Consider the following 21,077-nt stretch of genomic DNA (forward strand, 5'->3'; position numbering starts at 1 on the left):
GGAATGAATGATGTTCTTAGTGTCTGTTTACAAAGCATCCTCCTCATTCTTTTCCATCTCCCATGGGCGAGTGAGCACTCGCTGTCGGGGTGGAGTTCAAACAGGGTGACACCTCTTCAAGATCCACGGCGACATGTTACAACCGCAAATGACGTGGCCGTCTTGGGAGCTGTCTTGTTTTCTCACTGGTCAGATGTCACGGAAGGAGGTATTCTTATGATAAAATTATTGGGACACTTTCAAATGCAAATATTTTCAATTTACAAGGTAAATGTAACTGATCTGTGGTTTTGTGGGTCAGCTGGGCCTTTCTCCCTGCCCACCACGGACCTCCACCCATTCCAGAGGAGTATTTCCATGAGCCTTTTCAAAATCCAACTTCTGTTCAATATTAACTGCAGCACAAACAGATGAGTCATAAACAAAAAGACAAAGTAAACATACTCCCAAGGCTTTGTGACAACACGCGCACACACACATCCACGCAGTAAATTATTAATTAGCAGTGCTTGTTTGTAAAAGCTTCCCATAAGCCATATATATATCTATATATATATATAGATATATAGATATATACACGTGTGTGAGTGTGTGCATCTTTGCTTACTATACATAATGTGTGTATGTACATGTGTTCCTGTGTGTGTGCATCGTGTACTATACATGCATGGGAAAGGGTTCCGTGATTATTACCTATACTAATTATTAATCATAAATGCTTACCCTTTATATAAAGTCACGAGTAAATCATTATCAGGGGTCTCAGAAAAAAATCCCGCTTCATGTGTTTTTTTTGTTAATGATTAATCAATATTTTGAACGTTCTATACATTTCGTAGTTAAGATCTATCATTATTTCAATTTTTTTTTTTTCATGGTTTAACAAACAGCCCTCACTTCCGTCTTGGTGTTGCCAACAAGGTGAAAGTTCACCATGTTTCCCTTCAAAGTGGACGTTGTGATCCACAAAGTCGCAGTCAGTCCAGCTGTTTGCATTGTGGTCACATCCCAAATCCTTCCTGGGTGTCCCCTCTCTCCCCTCTGGTCTTAACCTCTGGGGGGCCTGATTCGGACCTCCTCCAACACATCATCTATCACAGAACCCAACAAGCTTCAGCTGGACTCTTCTTCTCTGCTTTAAAAAGGACCGCTAAGAGACCTGCTCCTGGGGGATTGTGGAATGTTTTTTCTCTCCCCCCCTCTTCCCGACTTCCCAGATACTTCATGAAACTTGACATGTGTGTGGAGATGGGTGCCTGAGTTGTGTCACACTGAAGATTTTCTGTGCGGTAGAACAGTTGCCGTCAGTAAGCAGAGCGATAAACTTGGGTTCTGATGAGAGAGTGGACGGACTTGGACATGAACTTCTCAGCGGGAGGCTTTCTCGCCTCCTCGGACACTTACTGCTCATCAGAACAGCTACTGTTCTATGGTGAGTCTTTGTCTTCCTCTTATTAAAAAAATCTCTTTATTTGTGGGGCCAAGTGCAGGGTGGAAGAGAAATGTAAATGCCAGTTGTGATTTTATTTTATTTTTTAAATTAGGAAGCCAAGTTGACTATTTCTGTCTGTCCAAGAGACAAATTGCCCTCTGACCCTAACTTGTGGCCTTGTGTAAGTGTAATATGAAGGTGAAGGTTACATTGGAGTTTAGCTTCCAAAGGTTTCGTGTCCTCAGGCCCGCATTGCGAACGTCCCGGCTCACCTGTTTTCCTTGATTTGGTTATCGCAGGAACATTTCTGATTTTGACTTCCACTTTAAGTACTGTAATACAATGTCAGGCTCTTAAAAGAATTGCTTTAATCAATTCCTTTTTGCCCTTGCCTTATTTCATCAATGAAAATGTTTTTTTCAACAAATGTAGTTTTTAATTTTTACTAACTATGATGACATTGATTTATAGTACAGTGTACAAGAGCTTGTCATCGTAATTGCCATTGCAAACTCAGTAACATGGCCTCACAATCCTACTTAAATTGTAGGTGTGTGAGAAAATGAACCTCAATACTCCAGTCCTCGAGGTGGTAGTAGCTGCACACTACAAGCACAACTAGAGTGTTTTTCTACCGTAGACCCATTTGCTAGGTTTGGTTAATCACTTTTCTCTTATCTTTGATGTTTGATCTTTTTAAGAGCATAGTGACTGACCCTTTAAAATAACGGCCTACATGTAAGATGTCTCATCCAGGAAGCAGCTAGTATTAATCATATCAATAGGATACATCGCAAGTGACGTTACGTCACTTCTTGGATTGTGTTTATTTGCCAATCAGACTCATGCATGAAGGTCCGACCAGCGGGAGGCAGCACCTCCACCCCTCAGCATTTGCTGGCTCCTCATCTGCCCTCAGGGGTGGAGATAGGGGCGGGTGAGAGCGAGGGTCAGATTGTTGTTGGCTCCCAAACGTGTGGGATGCTGAGGAATGTTTAGACAGTTTTCTAATGCTTTATAAACATTTTGGTCACATGATATGGCCCCCCCATATACATACAGAGACATGGTCTGATAAAGACAAAAAACATCTGGGAAGACACTGGTAGAAAGGGGTGGTAATAAGACTATTGTAGCTGCAAATCCTTCGACTTGTCAGAAATCCCTGACCGGTAAAACACAATTTATCTTTCATTCATCCATCCATCCTTCTATCTGTACATACAGCCCGCCGGTCTGTCCGTGCATCATTCAACTACTGTATACTGTTTAGCCATTTAATCAAATTTAAGTCCAGTATCCATCCATCAGTTTTTCCAGCAAATCAGGTCTTGAAATGTCAGCGCTCCATTCAATGACCGCCTCCTTCATCAGTCCCAGATGAGATGTTCCAGCTGCACTTTAGGAGGCTGCCAATGGACACAAATGTTTTCTCACTGGAGGCAACACTTCAGACGTCTTTCGATTGAGCGTCAAGCAGAAACTTAATGACATATGCAGACACTAAAATGTAGCTGACGTCAAAAGGACCTCCTCAGCTGCATCCTGTTTCATATTTTTTTTTCATGAGCTCTTGGCCTTTTTTGTGATGCCACAACAAGCCATGACACATGTAGTAGAGCAAATACAGATCTGAAATGGCTGTTTGCTTAGTCATTGCTTTGCACATTTCACATCGCTTTTGTATGTCAAAACAATAAACAAGAGTACTGTGCAACTGAGATTTTGAAAAGAGTTTCCCAAACATCCTCACAATGTCTGTAACCTATAATACGCAATTTGATTTGATTCTAATCACTCATATGTTCTTTCTCAATCAGACATGTTGGCTGACCCTGTGGGCTACCCACTGCCGGACTCTGACCTCCAGCTACTCCCTTACAGTCCACAACAGCCACAGCAGTACAATCCAACCAGTATATCCTTCCCTCTCTACGGATCGCCATCGTCCTCCACGTCCTCATCCTCCTCGCAGCTCGGCCATACTCTCTATCATTTTGGTTCGGACTTCCTGGAGGGTCCCTGCGATCCCATCCCCCTCGATCACCACTGCGAGGGCCTGCCTCAGGGCCTTGGGTTAGCAGGTCTTCCCGCGGTACGGAGGCCACGCGTCGGCTCCGTTGGCAGGATCCGAGGTCATGATGAGCTTTGTGTGGTGTGTGGGGACAAAGCGTCAGGGTATCACTATAACGCGCTCACCTGCGAAGGATGCAAAGGTACTAGCTCACGCAATACGCCGCCACAGTTGTCAAGTGATTGACTTTTTCCTCTTTCGGACTTGAACATTGCAGGTTTCTTCAGGCGTAGTGTGACCAAAAAAGCCGTGTATCACTGCAAGAGAGGCGGCGCCTGTGAGATGGACATGTACATGCGGAGGAAATGTCAAGACTGTCGCCTCAGGAAGTGTCGCGCTGTGGGAATGCTGGCTGAGTGTGAGTAGAGACGGTGCCTATCAAGTATTCTACACTTAAGACGTCCATCATATGCTGTGGGTCTAAAAAGATGTTAAACCTAAGGCCTGGTGGCCAGATTCACTTCATTTTATGTGGCCAAACGCAAGTCATGTTTGTCAACTTCCATGATCATTGCTAAAATCCGTCATCTGTAATAAATGATGCTGGGATTTGTAAAATATTTTTTTGTTACCCTTTTTACAGTAACTTCAACAATAACTGAAAAAAACTATTGTCCTTGAAGTTTGAAACTGTAAGAATTTTGGAGGCTGTTGCATACTTTGAAGAATATTAAATAATGTTGCATCATGCAAAATGTTAGGAGTGATTAAAAAAACAACCTCATTACTTATTTAGATTGAAATACATTGGCAAGCACTGCTGATTCTGAAGGCACTGGGTAGATTAGGTTGCCATGGCAACACATTGAAGCTGCGATGTGATTGGACAAAAAACAAATGATAATGTTTTGGCCTGCAGAAGAGGCCTTGCTGGCCTTGAGTGACTTCTCAGGACAAAAGTGTGTTGGCGAACGTTCAAGAAGGGTTCTTGGTCACAAGATATCGGGCAAATGAGATCTTCTGCAAAGTATCATGCCACTTTGTGAAATGCTGCTGCAACACTGGATGATGAGTTGTGACTTGTTGACTCCTTCCTCCGGCCTCTCCGCAGGCCTTTTGACAGAGGTTCAGTGTCAGTCAAAACGACTGAGGAAAGGAGGAAGAGGAAGAAGACAGGAGGGAGATGAGAGTCCGGACAGCAAGCAGGTCAGCTCCACCAGCAGACTACACGGACAGGTACGGCTGGATGGTGTCAGATACGACTAGTTTTACCTATGCAATATTCTACAAGGCAGTGAGGTGCGGTGAGGTTCATGACTGGGGAGGCGAGTGATGTGCATTCCAGTTCTTTTAAGTGAACTGAATCTTTAGAATCAGTTCACTCAAAAGATTCATTCAAACGAATCGTTCAAGGAAAATTTAAAATAACTATAAAAATTCAGCAATTTTGGTTCAAAATGATACAAAACTATTGAAATTAAAAGGAAAATGACTATAATAAAAACAATTGAATTTGTTTTCCCCCTTTTCATGATGGCAGGGGTGGCGTAGCCTCCCTTGCCTCCTCTGACCACACGGCCCTGCTACAAGTTAACTTGAACTTCTAACACAGTTATTTTGTGTTAAAGGAAATTGTGTTTTTACCAAAATATCACTTTCAGGTTATTTCGCACAAGGTTTCTGTGGACTCAGCGATATTCCGCATTAAGACTAGAGTCAACTATTTGATGATTGTGTGCCACACTAGGTCATTGCATCCAGCTTAAGCCGAGACCAGAAGCACACCATGGACAAGATGGTGGAGGCTCATCGAATGTGTCGAGCCCACTACAGCGACCGCTACAGGGTGACAGCATGGCGTCCCGTTCAAATACACCAATTTCGTTGTGTGCCGTTCTCACCTTGTATTTATGCTCAGATGTTTGATTGGCCGTGTGCTGAGGAAGGGGAGGGGCTTTTGGATCTTGCGTCACCTCACTTTCAAAGAATTCTGCAATTTGCCAGGACAGTGCCTGGTAAGATGTTTGTGAAAGTTGCAAATTAGCAAATGTTGCCAAATGTCATTGAATGTTCGAGCACGGAGCAACTGGTCAAAGTTTAAGTGACACTGCGGGCAAAAAAAATGTATTGCTACTAATGAGATGCTACTGAGCACATCACTAACTTCCCGGTTCTGGATCAAGTGGTACAGAAAATACACTGGCTAAAAACACCATGGCTGGTTTTCCACTTAGGTTTCGACTTGTTGGACTTGTCGGATCAGCGCTGCCTCTTGTCAGCATCCTCACTGGATCTCATGTTCTTGCTGTCATCCCAGAATTTTGCTACTAACCCTACTGCAAAACCTGCTGCAGGTGAGAAAGCAAATCAAGACCAGATAGACTTCTCTAGAGTGAATCAATGATTCTCAAAATATGGAATCCGTACCACTCGTGGTATGTGGGCTCCCGCTGTAGTTGCTTTTTTAGATTCTTTTTATTGTCTCCTTTTCAGTGCTGCAGCTTTACAGCCCATCCTCACACAGCTGTCTTAGATTCGTCAGCTCAAAGGACAATTTCCAAAGTGAGTACCAGTCACACCGTCACCGGTTATATTCACCAAAGAAAGTGAAACAAATGTGTGTGTCCATATGTGTATTGACAGGATGCAACGAGGATCTCCTGAGCCCTGTGCACAACTTCTTTCAGAGCATGGTTGCGTTGGAAATGACCGAGGCCGAGTACACCCTGCTCGGTGCCACCGCTCTGCTCTGCTCAGGTCAAAATGATAAGAATACCAATACGTTATTACTGCCTTTTACTGTAAACTGAGGATTAGAGTAAAAATTGAGTGAGTACTTATTCATGTTTAGGCATTAATTTTTACCAGTGAAATGTACATTTAAAGCTTCTCACAGACTTATTGGTACAACCGTTATGCCACTCACTGTGACATCTTCAGCGTAGAGACAAAAGAGAACGTGAAAATGCTGCGCAGAAATTAATGTACAGTATCCAAGTTAGGTGGTCTTAGACAGAGCAGGTCAGACAAAGCCACAAGAATACTAACCCCTATCCAGGTCTAAACTCACTTAGTTAAAGCAGCTGCTCGTTATTGAATTGCGCTTCTGCTTCATCCAAACTACAGACAGTTCGTCACTATTGGCTGCCAGCTACGTGGAAAAACTGCAGGAATTGATCCTGGACCTACTGTCTCGCATGTGCGGGACCCGAGCAGGTGGAGGCGGGCCGCGGCGGTTTGGTCGTCTTCTGGGCCGGTTGACAGAGCTAAGAACTCTTCGTCACAACTACCTCCTCCTGACCCGATCCAACCATGGACCCTAATAATAATAATAATAATAAGGGATGGAGTGCAAGGTCTTTTTGAGTCACATGTTCTCCATCCCAGGCATTTTTTGACCGGCACAAAAACTGCTTGTGTTGGCTTGTGCAGCTCTTCTAGTCCATTCCATTTTTTTGACAGATTCCTCATAAGGACGGGTGGGAAAAGTATGGTAGGTTGGCTACATACGGCCCACTTCAATTTTTAATCTGGACCACAATGAGTTTACATTGTCAAGAGTTTTGTGGGTTGCATTAATTTAGCAATTCCTCCCCTCTAAAACTTTGGTTGATGAAATATATTTATTTTTATTTATTTTATTCATTTATGTCATTTAGTTATAGTTACTTGAGTCACCCTAGTTTGAAACTGTACATCAAAACCCTAACCCGAGTTTAAAACCCTAACCCTAATTTGAAACCCTAACCCTAGTTTGGAACCATACATTTAAACCCTAACCCTAGTTTGAAACCCGAACCCTAGTTTGAAACCCTAACCTTAGCTTGAAGCCCAATCCCTAGTTTCAAACGATACATCAAAACCTTAACCCTAGTTTGAATCTCTAATCCTAGTTTGAAACCCAAATCCTAGTTTGAAACCCTAACCCTAGTTTGGAACAGTACATTGAAACCTTAACCCAGGGGTGTCGAACTCCAGTCCTCAGTCTTTTGAGTGAACCGATTCTAAAGATTCAGGTCACTTAACTGGAATGTCCATCGCTAGTACAAAAGAGTGCAGACGGTCCGGAACTGACAGGTCGAAATAGCCGACTGGTTAGTGACATGGGCTCTTGCACGGAAAGACCTTGGTTCGTTGCCAGGTGTGAGCTTACATCTCAATGTGCTTTTAAAATTGGAACCTCACTTTGTATGTGTACGCATATATGCAAACGAATGCAAGTATTTATGTGTAAATACATAAGGCGGCCCCACCCTGAAGTTGGCGGAGCAAACCAATGGATCATGCCCACTAAATAGGAGGCGGGGCGTGAAAAGTTTTAGCTCCTGCAGAACGTGAAAATGAACAAAATCTTTTCACACAGGTGTGTTTAACAAGGGAATCTTGGAAAACATGTTGGAACGTGGCCCCGAGGACTAGAGCTTGACACCTGTGACCTTTGACCATGATATTTCCCTAATAAAGTGGCCTGTTATTAGGTACACTTAAAAATGGCGGTGTACCTAATGGAGTGTCTGTGTGATTCCCTCGTTAAGTGCAGGTGCGTGAAAAGTTTTAGCTCCTTTTGAACGTGAAAGAAGCTAAAAGTTTTCACGCAGCTGCGCTTAACGAGGGTAACTTGGAAAACATATTGGAACGTGGCCCCTCGAGGACTGGAGGTCAACACCCTTGGTTTATGTGAAAAGTGCCACACCCGCCCTCACCCCCACGTTCTGATTGGCTGGTTGATCTGTGACTGGTTTCTGCTTTTCATGGTTTTTGTGGTGAAATGGCTAACACAGATAACTTGTGCTTTGGAGGCGCTGGTTTGAGTCCTTTCTCAGGCCTTTCTCCTCTCCGGTTTCTTTTTCATCCCATACTATTCATTGAAATGAAGTAAATGATAGGCTCTTGTATTCAGTTTTAAAATTCTGTGAATTTAATTCTCACACATCATTACACTTGGTTTCAAATTTTTGCATTTCAGCATTCACACAATTTATATAGAAATTGCACATTTTATAGTTATATAATAAATTAGTTACAAATAATAAAAATGAATAAAAAGAATGCATTATAGTTGATGGCCTATTAATTAAAAAGGTGGGACCAGTCGGCAGTCAGCTATTTTTTTTTTTTTACAAGGTCACAGCTGAAATACCCATGCCGTCTACTTAAATCACTTCCCATTGAAGATTGGGCACACACAACTCAATTCAATTTTCTTTGAAACTTTGCATTTTCACACAATTTCCAAACTTGCATCATTCAAAAAGATAACCCACATTTGATTTTCCAAAAGCTTTTAATAGCGCATTTCTTTCCTCTGATGAAATAAGGATTAAAACAAAGCATTTGGTGGGAAGAGAAAACGTACACAAGCTTATGAAGGTGTCAATTTTTATATCCCATATTGATAAAAATAATATTTATGTTGGGATGGGTGTGTCTTGTTGGGAGCAACAACCCAAATGTGCATATTGCTGGTTAAAACTTCACAATTTGGTAAAATCCATATCTATTTTTTACAAATCTATGGGTCAGTCGACAGGTGTGGGTTCACCAAATATTGACCAGTCCAATGTGTTGAAAATGGCTTGCTATCCTTGATGATGCAATGTTGGGTGAACAATGTTGATTTGAGGGTCTCCTGAAAAGTGTTGGGTTTCTGCCCAAAGTCAGCAGTTTACCTGTTAAAATGTTTTTCTTAAAACCTTACATTTTCTTAAATATAATTCTTGATCTACCAATATAATTTTATTTCTATAGTTGTCTTCCATAAATAAATTATTTCTCTTGTATCAAAAGAAGAGAATTTATAATTAAAAACATTGGCTCATTCATTGTGTTCAATGACACACACACGCGCGCACACACACAATGCAGCCAGCAAGTCAGGAATGAATTCTCCACAAATATAAACAGCCTCATGTTCCCCTCGTGGCTTGATTGAAGAGAGCAACACAAAATGACCAAGTCTTCATCTTAAAAACATAAGGCACACTAAGTGTACCTTTGATCTATGTATTTCGTAAAAGATTAAAGTGTATGTAAAAAGCTAGCTATTGTATAAAAGATGGCAGTGATCCTTTCATAGGTCCTCTGCACTTAAAATAAATATTGTTAAAAGTTCATTGTCGCACACAAACACGCCACCATTGATTTGCCTGACGTACAATACAAGCGGACACAAGACTCAGTAGGGCGCAGCAGACCACTAAATGAGGAGGGCTCCCCGGCTGGCTTCATGTTGGCAGAGGCCACCGAGCGCTACAGGAAGTTGGATGCGACAAAACCTTGGCTGTGGCTCACTCTGCTCTGGTGGATCATGGCACGGTCATACGCCACCTGCACCGACTTGCGGAGGCTGGGCTTGCGGCCCTCCATGATACGCAGCTTGTCCGCAGTGTTGTCCGTCCCCAAGGGGGTCACCTTGTCGCGGGTGAGCCACTGCCTGCAAGTACAAGGACAGATGTGAGAAGAGAAGAACGTAGCGCCGTCTGGTGATCAAAGGCACAACAACCAGAAAAGGCGTGTGCTGCGCTTTCTTTTTGGGGCTTGCACACATACTCACATCAACGCGAGTGTGTCAGTTGCACAGCTTCATGAAATGTATACACTTGGGTAGAGCAACCAATCGAAGGTCACACAACCACTCACACGCACAGACAACTTCTGTGACCTTTTCCTGTCTGACACCTTTGAACAAGTAAATTCCACTGATGCTGTGGACACTCTCTTAAGATAAGAACACAAGACTGTCTTGACGTTGTCAGTCGTTCTCTTCTGTCTTTAAATGTATATACACATTAGGCATGTGCAAATTAAAAATATATTTCAGAGTGGAACAATTTGATGGACTCGCATCTTTTATACCGAAAAACGATTTTCCCATCAAAATGGTTTTCTATTTAGATTATCTGGAGGGTTTGGACACTTCTTACTTGACATGATCTTGAATGTTACACTAGCTGCTAGAAAGAAGGATCCCATTCCTCTATACTGAGGACTCTTGCATGTATTTGCGCACAATTTAATGAAGACCAGCATGCGCTTCTCACCATGTTCGCTTATTGTCGAAAAACAGCACCAGGTAGAGCCTCTGGTTGCTCTCCTCCTGCCTCTGCTCCCCCAGTTGGAGGACTTCTTTGGGTGGGACTGGGATGGGCACGCCATTGAGTAACAGGCCCTCTTTCGGCATCTCCGGGTTAATGATCTGGAGCAAACTTGCAGTCAGCCAGACTGATGATGCTACCACAGAGTTGAGGTGATGCTCAAGGAATATTTGCTAAGGCATTAGATTCTGTATTACCAGGGCAGGATAGGACGGATATCCTCGACACTTGGCCCAAACCAGGTCCAGAGGCTCGAGCTCGGTTTCATCCTCAGATGTTTGGCTGCCATTACCTACGGTTAACAACAAAGGTCATACATTTATTGTGCAATGGAAAAGATGAGAGAAAAGCAAATCGACACACACCAGTGTAATTGGTATCGCCGTTGACCATCTCAAAGAAGGGAACTTTGGAAAGTGCAGGTTTCCCGAGGCTCCGTTTAGGCGGCGAGGCGCTATAAAACAATGCGTCCTTTTAGTCAATTATGTCTGACAAGCAGACAACAATTAGGGCAAACAATGTTTTTACATTTCTTTGTGCAGGACTGGACAGGGACTGTATTCAGAATCACACTCGCCGTCTTGGTGCTTGTCAAAACCATTGGTCAGTCCTGAAAGCAAAGGAGAGAAATGTCAAGCGAGCTGGAAGTAGTCAGACACGTGGCCAACTCACATTCCCGGCGCATGTGCTCTTAAGACATTGCCAGTGGAACGACTTTTCGCATACTGTACACTACGATTTCCCTTCACCATGAGCACAACCAGTCCAAAATGGCTACCACATTCCAAAATACAACAATGCATTTTGGGATGGGGCAGCCATTTTGGGCTGGCTGTAGCCATGGTGAACAAGGCTGTTTAGTCACATGATTGAAAGATGACACATCAAAATAGCTGATGGAAATGGGTTTTCCAGGGAGACATTAAAGCATGAAGCTTTGCGAACCCGTGATCTCTGTCTGAAGGTGGAAGCCGGGCACAAACTCCATGCTCGGGCTTGCCTCGGGTCTGCAAAACACTCATCACGAGCTTCTGCTGAGGAACTGCTACCGTGGCTTCTGTTGCGTCCTTTAAGGTTGAAGTCTTTCTTTTTTACTTGTCTGTCTGTGTGCACCTATGGTAAGGGTCGGGAAAGACCCCGAGGGTGTTGAGAAAATGGATTTTTACAGGAATATGCATGCTAATAACAGCAATGCTACTAGCAGCTTCTTTTCTTTGGGGCCATAGGTACTGGAAGCTAAGTTAGACTTTTAAAAAAAGGTAAAAGACACCTGCGAGGTGTATGACACAGTCACTGATGTTTACGCCTCGCACAGAGAAGCACAACTGAGCCTTCCACGGCTATGCCAAGGCTGTCAGTGAACTGACAACAGTGCACAAACCACTAATGTTTCTTTGTAAATTTTGATCGGAAACAGTGTTGTTCTTTAACGCAGTACTTTCTTGTGTAAAACAATTACCAAAATCTGGACAAATCTGACAACGCAATCCTCAGATACCAACATTAAAGCTCCACTGTATTTGTAGGAACATTTTTAGGATCCTGAAATACGGAAGTAGTAATTTATCTCCCAAACCTTTACAAATGTTTTCGCCTAGTTTCGATATATTTAAAAGCACTGAAACACACAGAGAGACAAACACACACTGACCTGGATCCTGATTACAATCTTAAGAGTTAATACATTTATCTGTGGCTCATCTGAACCTGCTGTGGTTAGATCCTGCTGCGATTGACAAGTATAGGTACAATAAAATAAAGGTCAAAGTTTTATATGATGTTCACTGCACAACAGAATGTGATATCTACATTTGGCCCATCTCTTAAGTGTGTAGTGGGGGGGGGGGGACTAAATACAACATATTGTCAGCGCCTTTCTAACGTGAACTGGCTAGAAATGTACTTTCCATAATTTAGCTGTTGTATCATATTAGAAAAAAAAGACAAAAGGTGACATTTCTTACCACATTCAAGGCTTTCATTCAGCATTTTGTCCAGCTCTTCATCTGAGTTCTTGTCTCTACTGGGGGTCCATGGGTCATCAAGGCACGGGGGTCCTATGGCTTTCTGAGGGGTTTTGATAGGGGTGGATAAAGGCGTAGTAGAGGGGGTGTTGGGTGCGGAGGGTGAGGTGCTTGTGCTGTCGTCTTGCGATCCCTTCCCATTAGGCAAAGCATTGTCTCTGAACAGCTTAGCACCATTTTTTGCCTTCTTGAATAACACAGAGGTCCGTCGTCCAACGCCCACGGCGAGTGGCCGTGTGGGGGTGCTGAGGTCGGCAAGGCCGTTGGCCATTACCCGCCCCTTGCTGTGCAAACTTGGCGGCGGCGGCGACATCTCCTGGGCTTTAGTGCAATCGATGAGTTCCGTGTCGTTGTCTGTGAGGATGCCAACAAGCTTTCGACGTTTGCTGGGCCAGCTGGAGAGCAAGGGCTCCTTTGTGATTGGCCGCAATGTGGGAGGCTCCAGTGGCGTGTCGCCCAGTCGTGGAGGAGGTGCCGGCCCAGTGGGTTCCAGTGTTGGGGGCGACGTGGACTTGAGGTCGTCTGGAAGAGGGCAGGAAACATGAAATTGACTTTTGCTTTGAATGTCGCTACATGAAATGGCCATTGAGTATGTCGTGTGATGCAGTGGTGTCATCGTCACACAGGAAAATGCCATCTTGTCTGTGACCCAAAAATTCTACTTGTCTAACCACATCACAAAGAGTCTTGCGCTTCAGTGGAACCTCTTAAGTCAAACACAAACAGTTGCAGGGCGCTGACCAACTTAATACATATTCAGATTCCGTATCCATTTTTCCCATCGGAAATAATCTGCTCTGGTTCAAACTGTCCTCGTCCGTCCGTCCGTCTTTCCGTCCATCCGTCTTTCCATCCATCCATCCATCCGTCTTTCCATCCATCCATCCATCCATCCATCCATCCATCCATCCATCCATCCATCCATCCATCCATCCATCCATCCATCCATCCATCCATCCATCCATCCATCCATCCGTCGTTCCATCCATCCATCCGTCGTTCCATCCATCCATCCGTCGTTCCATCCATCCGTCGTTCCATCTATCCGTCGTTCCATCCATCCATCCATCCATCCATCCATCCATCCATCCATCCATCCATCCATCCATCCATCCATCCATCCATCCATCCATCCATCCATCCATCCATCCGTCTTTCCATCCATCCGTCTTTCCATCCATCCATCCGTCCGTCCGTCCGTCCGTCCATCCTACATGAGTCATTTCACAAAAATGCCCAAATTCTAAACCGTATGACCACATTGGAGCTCGACCTTCTGGAGGTTCCACTGTGTTCTGGGGGATCTAACATCATACAGACTCACAAGATATAAGACGAGTGAAAAATTCACATTGGTCTCACAACTGCACACCAGCACCATGGTAGCAGGGCTGGATTTAAATGGTGCCACCGACGTAATCACTTTCCTCCCGCCCTCCTCCTCGACGGTATGACCCGTCTGAACCAGACGTGGGATGATATGGCATGACTGTACAGTATGTGGCCAAATGGAGGGTGGTGAGCCCATGAGAGTGATGTGGAGAAGAGGTGCAAGAGTGCACTTGGAGAGAGGAGTTGTGAGGCAGCCATGGCTAACGAGACTCTGTGGGCCCCTACTTACTAGACTGGAGACAGTGGGGTGGTTGGGGTTGGTGCGTGGGGGAGACCCTGGCTCAATTACCTGAGGACAATTTGCCGTTAGCTCATGTTCACAACTGGTCTCATTAAAACAAAAGTGGATTTAAAAGGGGGGGAAGCACATGCGCTGGCATAGTTCTCTTACACGCCGGCTTTTCATCACTAACCTTTGTCTGACGTTGACAGGCCATTTTCTGCCTTGATGTCATTTGTCTTATCTTCATCCTCTGGCTCCGCCTCTTCATCGCTGTCTTCTTTTAGACAGCCGTTGTGAAGGCTGTGGTGGTGCGGACCCTGCCGGAAGCGAATGTTGTTGATCTCGCGGCGGAGCAGGCGCATGCATCGCGTGCGGGCACTGCTGCATCGCGTGGAGCTGACGAAGTCCAGCTTGTCCAGTAACTCCTTCAGCTGCTCGTCCACACTCATGTGGAGCCGGTTGGCTGGGTTCAGCACACAGTCCACTGGGCCCAAGAATAAGGTCATGCTAGCATGCAATCGCCTCCTTGACATGTTGTTTAGATTGTCTACAGGGGTCCCTCAAAGGATAAAGGTCTTAAAGTTTGTAACATTTGAAGTCGAAACTTATCACCATGAGTGACGTTAGTCAGCATCAAATGATTTCATATGTTTTGCCTTTTTTCCTTTTCTTTTGGAGACACATTTCTCAATGAGAAAATGTGAGAAAAGTGACTCGGCACCGGCTGTTCCTGTGACGCAAGTGGACTAATTTAAGAGTTAAGACTCTTAACCTCCTTCTGTCCAGTGTAGCTGTGTTTCAGTGACATGCCAGTTTGAAATAAAGACCCATGTAATTTCAGGTTTTAAGTTGATAGTTTGTTTCCCCCGACTTGCTATCTTTGTACCAATCCCATGTGCGTCATTGGCCTTTTAATCAGAGCCCATATTGACCAGTGTCACAGAATAGATTGTGGTTAACTTTGAGGGACCGCTTTATACGAAAAAAAAAAAAAAAAAAAAAAAAGACCTCCTGTAGCATACCATCCTCCCACGTGCAGCTGTAAAATTCTCGCTTCTGCGGTGACTGGGGTAGGTGCATGCCGGTCTCCAGCTCCAGGCCCATGTTGGTAGCTTGTCGTTGGGCATGGCGCAACACGGCTCCCCCAAGGTCCCGAAGACGCAGTGCGGCGCGGTGGAAGACGGTGTCCTTATTGTTGTACAGGAGGCAGTTGGACAGCATAAGGTTGAAGTCAACCTCCAGGTCAGCCACAGAATGGTAGAGATGATTTTCGAGCTTGGAGCGCATTGTTGAAAAGTCCATTGGATGACTTATGAACTCCATGTAGTCTGGTACCTGGGGAGAACACGCAAGGCAAAATAAGCAAGCTCAGCAATATTCTTGGCACACGTGTCCTGACCAATTAATTAATAGTTCCCCATAGATCTTATCCCTTCATCTCACCAAGAAATCTGGGATATTTGTATGCCTTCTAGTTTGTGGGAATGATAGAAAGATATTTTAAAAAGTCTGACCTCCTTGATGTTAACTGGTTCTGCAAAGATCTCAGCTGTGTCCTTCTCCTGCAGTTGGTCCATAGTTGAGCGGAGCAATATCAACATTGGGGTCAATTGCAGCTCCAGAGCTGCCTGATGGACTTTGATCTGCAATTATTAAATCGGCATGAAAGTCTTACTTTCATAGTACTGTTCACTTAAAGGTATACCCATATTTTGCCACTTTGGCAAAGTAAGTTGATTTACACTATATGGCTTGGGTGCGCACTTGGATATGCATTGTGACCTCCTCCCTGACTCATGTGGGTCTAACCTCGTTGACGGTAGCCAACCAGCATTTAAAACATAATTTCCACGCCACACACACACAGGTGCTGCACAAGCAGCCACACAGCTAAATAAAGAAAACATTAGTAAAATAAAAACAGACACACACGTATGTGCACAGCGTGGTGATGGGTAATACAAAAATGATACAGGATACATCATTGCAGTCTGTGGCATCAAAAGGTATACAACTTTGCTTTAGTTTTTATTTGTTCTTTATTTGGCTGCATGTCAGGTGTGCGGCAACTGTGTGTGACGGGTTAGTGGTAAGTCCGTTCTCTCTGGCGTTTAGCTTACTCGGACGGTCTGGGAGGGGCTGAAATAGGGACGGAAAACTCTGTGTTCAGTGAATGTAAACAGTGTTATCTGAAATGATCATTCAAAAAGGCACGTAAACAGAAACCGTGATTGGCACTTTGACATGCAGTGTAAAATGCAGCCTTACTCAAAATTACCTGTTCTCGTTTGAGTTTCTCCCTTTTACGGATGAGCTCCACCAGCAATCTGGCCTTTTCAAGGTCATGTCGAAGCTTCTGCCAATATCTCAAAGATTCTCGGGCTGCTGATACTTGTTCATCAACCACCTCAGGCTACAGAGTAAAAGATTTAAAAAATGAATTGATATGACTTGCCCCAATGGAGAAACTTCACATCCCAGAAGTAGCCAATTAATTTCAAGATATTGTTCAAAATGGTAAGGAAAAAAAAAGGGGAGGGGGGTAACCTCGAGTCCCACCCTGACCTGTTCAGTATTCTGTCGGGATTGGACATTAGAGTGCAAACGACGGACCAGTGGCACACCATTTCTGGATTGACGCTTCAGTAACCAGTAGCTATGCAGCCTCTGCATGAATTGGCTCTTCTTTTGAAAGAAAATACCTTTGCAGATGGCATTCAACCTGGACACAATCAAGAGATTCAAGTTGATAGTTACAAATTCCGAATCAAGAGATTCAAGTTGATAGTTACAAATTCACAGTGATCACTTTAAAGATGTTTTGATGGAGAGAAACATACCCTCTTAATATATTTTCCCCTCAATGCTCAATAAATAATAAACATTATAAAAGGACATTCATACAGTAATATAGAACAGTCACCAGCTGATGAATTGGTGCGTCCCTCCTTAGAATGTACTGGATATGAAATAAATGGATGAATATTGGGGCACATTCAATATTTTATAAACATGTAATGTGTACATGTTGCTCAGACAACACCCAGGGTGAAACATACTGAACTATACCTGCTTGTGGGTATTTCAGGCACTATCACTTGCGGCGAAGCATTGTTCAGTATTGTGGCGCTCGTGTCCCTCTTCCCTTTCTTTTTATCCATCTTGCCATCGCTCTCTGACTTTCGGCCTTTTTTTGGCGTCGCGGGGCCATCTGTGTAAGCACTCCGCCCCCGACTGGCCCTCCCTCTGCTACCCACCACGCTTCCTTCGCTCTCCTCATCCGAGATGCCGTCTTGGCCCGCAGGTGAATGAGTCTCGCAGAAAGCCGTTTTCTTGACAGAGAATGTGGTCCCGTTGACGTTTGTCTCGCGCACTGGGTCAATTTTCATGAACAAGCCAGCACGCTGAGCGCAAGTGACGTGAAAGGCGGTGTAGCAGTTGGCCTTGTGGCATTGGATGGCTGCGCCGCGACCTTTCTGCTTACACAGGTAGCAGGTAAGTTTCCAGCGTGCGGGGGGAATGTTGTTGACACCTTCCACTGGTTCCAAAAAAACTGTATTGGCAAAACAGACTTCAGGGATCCAGATAGCGCAAACAACATGCGCCCAGCGGCCATCACTGGTTTGCTTAAAGGCGCCGCCTCTATTGGGGCACAGCACACAGTCAACGGGTTTCTGAGGGGACTGAAGGCAGCAGCGGCACAGCCACTGACCCTCAGGGATGTAGGGAACACCGTAGCATTCCTGGTGCACGGCCAAGTTGCACGAGTCACAGAAAAGGATGACGTTGCTGTTGAGGCACTCGTCGTCCAGGCACACGCAGCAGAAGGCGTCGTCGTCAATGGCGTTCTGAGAGGGCACCCGAATGCGCGCTTCCCGGTACGCCTCATCCTCCAGGCGGTCCACCAGCAGCTCAAAAGTGTCTGCTGATAGAGCGCCACAGCCCTCCGCTCTTCGGCCGGCATTGACCATCTCCAACCAGGCGGTGTCCTCCTCGTCCATGTCGTATTCAGCCAAAGCATCCTGGTCCTCGGTCGAAGCTTCGATGTAACGGTAATATGCCGTGGGCAGAGGGGGTGCCTCCAAGTGGGTAAACGTGTCTACAAGGCGAAACGAAGGCTCAGGGAGGGGTAGTAGGTGATTGTGCGTTGCATTTAACTTTTCAGGCGTTTGCGGTTGAGCGCGGGTGCAGTGGTTTTTCGAACGTGGCGGAGACTTGAAAGACGGACATTTGGAGTCTTTCCGGCGGCCTCGGTGCGTGATGGGTTTGCTGACGATTTGTGTAGCACTGACGGGCGGTGATGGCTGCTCGCTGTTCTCTTTATTGCTGTTACACTCGCTGATGTCCTGCGCCATCATTTCGTCTTCGGTAATGATGGCCAATGGCTCCAAAATGGAGATGCGGTGAAGCCGACCATCCAGCTCCACTTCCACAACCTTCTGAGCCTGGGCATAGCTGAGCGCTTCTTTGCTCGGAGATGCTTTGCGACTGTATGGGGATTGCTGGCGGGCACCAACGCCACAACCCACGACCGGTGTCCCCTTGGACTTCCTGTCACCTTTGCCACATCCTGGGCCCACCAGGCCTTTGCGGCGTGGCTTCCTCATAGGCCACTGATCACACGTTGCCTCCTGTGGAATTAAAATTTAGCAAATGACACCGTAAGTCAGCTAGAACCACCAGAGCAGAAGGAATACAAAATGTCTATTACCATTTGTCTACAAAGAAGCTCCCATCAATGTCTTCAACAGCAACCTAATTTCTCTTGTGTGTCAATCAAGTTTGGTTTTTGTTTAAAAAAGGCATTTAGCTTCATCATCTATCTATGTAGGCAAATGGATGACACAAACTGTGATTTAAATCATGAAATTATACAAATTGTCAAACAATAATAAATGCAGATTGTGTTACATACACCAATTGGAATTTAAATTACTAATCGTTCATACTGTCTTCTTTATGTTTACTATTTTAATAGTTCTTTTAGTCGGACAGGGAAGATTTTACCTGCTTTATAGAAAATAGCCAAAACATGTAAAGTAGGTAACATCTCTGATGAAAAGAACTATTTACACTACTAATGTTAATAAAATGAATACATTACATTCTGTAGCCGAGAACGTGGAAAAACATTTAGAAAAGTAATGGCATTATTACAACATACAACAAATTAGGAATGCCTTTACTTCTTACTTTTGCCTGGTCGAGGTCGGCCGAGGACAAGAACAATAACGTTAGAATTATTTTTGTTAACTGTAACTTCAACAACTTCACTCTTCTACCTCTTTACCCAAACTCAGAGGCCGTCAGCCTATCAGCTTTCAGGAATACTTGATTGAGGCACGCTGAGCCAATCACCTTGAAGAAAGCCGCAGCCTTCAACAGCTCTGTGCCCTTATTTCAGGAGTACACTGTCAGCCATATTTACAGTTTTAAAACACCATAATAAGCACTTTAAAGCTTACACTCGCCGTTGTCATTTAGAGTCATGGTGTTGCGTCTATTTTGCGTGAGAACCGCATTATGACAGTTCTCTGGAGCGGTCGCAAAAACATTTTTATTTACAGCTTGCTCGGCTGCTAACTTTGAAAAATATGCTGTACTATGGGTAACCTATGGTCTTATTTTCACACTGACACGGAAATAACAAAACACATCGTCGCAGTTTGACAGGCGTTGAAAGTTTTGAAATGATTACCGATAAAAATGAAACATTCTTACCTATTATGGCAATCGGGTGACACAAGTAGCTCCACAGCCGGCGATCTGAGGCGTTTCTACTGAAATGGTTGCCACCTAGCCTGTGGTCTACTTGCTCGACTCCCGTAGCTAAAAGCTAACTTGCTCTTGTTTGTTGGTACAGCCGGTATGTGTCGTTATTTATTAACGCGTCCGTCCTCCCTAAAAAGGGCGGTTGAGAGGTTGGGAACCAACGCCCATACATCCAACGAGCATACAAGCTACATATGTGCAATTATATTCTAAGAGATTATCTAATGTCGACCTAATTTTGTGTGTTAGCCTCATCCGGCTAGTTTTGCGAATCAAGGCTAACGCCATTGGTGTTACAATACAACATCCGGATACCTTTATCAAAATAAAATTACTTTTAAACGCCACTCAAATTACTACATTTGTTTCATCATCGTTATTCAAAACATATTCATAATTCAAGTTATCAATTTATTTATTGTGGTAGTTCTGAATTTGGTCATTTATTGGGGTAAATATTAATCGTCCAAGGTGTTTTTAATATGATCACAAAATGTTTCATTTCCGGTTTGTCTAACGCTCTACATCTTGAAACACGTTGGGCCAGTCCTCCTGACGTCACTCTGCACGATTTTGGCGCCCAGGCTAATAAACAGAGTCAAACGTGACACCTGAAGGTCCACATAGCTAGGCTTTCTTTGCATGATCGGGATCGACTAAGTCTAAAACTGAAGCTCAACACAGCCTGGATTTCATTGCATGATCTGGATCGACAAAGCCTATAAACGCAATCCGAGATAAGTGGTACCACGACAGTAGTTATCAACTCGCTTTGTTTAACTAAGGCTCTCATCCTGGATTTGTGCGCATTCACATGTAAGGGTTTGGAGCGTCACTTGACTCAAGATCCGCGAAAATGGAGCGATCGAGAGCCGCATATTTCACTCATGAAGAGCAAACTTTAATCATGGAGGGTTACGACGAATATAAAGAAATGATCACTGCAAAAAGCAACACTGTTGCTGCAAATAAGGCAAGAGAAGAATGCTGGCAGAAAATTGCTGACCGTGTCAACAAGTGAGAAAACACTTATTCTAAGACCCAGTGGTTCATTTCTCACCACTGAAATGGTATAACTCTGAAACATCAAATACATTCAAAAATGATTCTCAAGATGTGTTTAGTA

At 44.3% G+C, this 21,077-nt stretch overlaps 3 protein-coding genes across 11 annotated transcripts in view; 2 read left to right on the forward strand and 1 right to left on the reverse strand.

Annotated features, from left to right (window-relative positions):
• The first annotated feature begins 53 nt into the window (after positions 1 to 53).
• On the forward strand, positions 54 to 9,254 carry nr1h5 (nuclear receptor subfamily 1, group H, member 5). 4 transcript variants are annotated; one of them, XM_088370006.1, is made up of 10 exons: positions 54 to 208; positions 1,299 to 1,432; positions 3,253 to 3,648; positions 3,724 to 3,864; positions 4,558 to 4,682; positions 5,194 to 5,461; positions 5,681 to 5,800; positions 5,940 to 6,008; positions 6,090 to 6,203; positions 6,573 to 9,254. In XM_088370006.1, exons 2-10 carry the CDS (start codon positions 1,336 to 1,338, stop codon positions 6,767 to 6,769), a joined length of 1,527 nt encoding a protein of 508 aa, XP_088226132.1. In that variant the 5' UTR covers positions 54 to 208; positions 1,299 to 1,335; the 3' UTR covers positions 6,770 to 9,254. The 4 variants fall into 4 exon arrangements, with proteins under 4 accessions (XP_088226132.1, XP_088226131.1, XP_088226133.1 ...); XM_088370005.1 differs by having other exon boundaries at positions 55 to 208; positions 1,294 to 1,432; XM_088370007.1 differs by lacking the exon at positions 54 to 208 and having other exon boundaries at positions 891 to 1,432; positions 5,194 to 5,292; positions 5,365 to 5,461.
• brpf3b (bromodomain and PHD finger containing, 3b) lies at positions 8,712 to 20,262 on the reverse strand. 2 transcript variants are annotated; one of them, XM_088370002.1, is made up of 14 exons: positions 19,901 to 20,262; positions 18,891 to 19,002; positions 17,249 to 18,810; positions 16,745 to 16,901; positions 16,458 to 16,592; positions 15,694 to 15,822; positions 15,202 to 15,514; positions 14,370 to 14,663; positions 12,505 to 13,086; positions 11,069 to 11,150; positions 10,906 to 10,994; positions 10,738 to 10,832; positions 10,487 to 10,641; positions 8,712 to 9,879 (listed from the first exon to the last, which is right to left on the reverse strand). In XM_088370002.1, exons 2-14 carry the CDS (start codon positions 18,891 to 18,893, stop codon positions 9,696 to 9,698), a joined length of 3,780 nt encoding a protein of 1,259 aa, XP_088226128.1. In that variant the 5' UTR covers positions 18,894 to 19,002; positions 19,901 to 20,262; the 3' UTR covers positions 8,712 to 9,695. The 2 variants fall into 2 exon arrangements, with proteins under 2 accessions (XP_088226128.1, XP_088226129.1); XM_088370003.1 differs by lacking the exon at positions 18,891 to 19,002 and having other exon boundaries at positions 19,901 to 20,261.
• Positions 19,607 to 21,077, forward strand: part of LOC148402527 (uncharacterized) — a 3,447-nt gene continuing 1,976 nt past the window's right edge. The window contains exons 1-2 of one of the 5 annotated variants that reach the window (XM_088370012.1): positions 19,615 to 20,695; positions 20,773 to 20,968. In XM_088370012.1, coding sequence (XP_088226138.1) covers positions 20,808 to 20,968 — 161 coding nt within the window. In that variant the 5' untranslated portion in view covers positions 19,615 to 20,695; positions 20,773 to 20,807. Of the gene's footprint in view, positions 20,969 to 21,077 lie in introns of all 5 variants that reach the window. The other 4 variants (XM_088370015.1, XM_088370013.1, XM_088370014.1 and 1 more) reach the window with 4 other exon arrangements.

Source organism: Syngnathus floridae, chromosome 2 (assembly GCF_059516105.1).
Source record: "Syngnathus floridae isolate MCC-2025c chromosome 2, RoL_Sflo_1.0, whole genome shotgun sequence".
In the NCBI taxonomy this organism is placed as follows: domain Eukaryota; kingdom Metazoa; phylum Chordata; class Actinopteri; order Syngnathiformes; family Syngnathidae; genus Syngnathus; species Syngnathus floridae.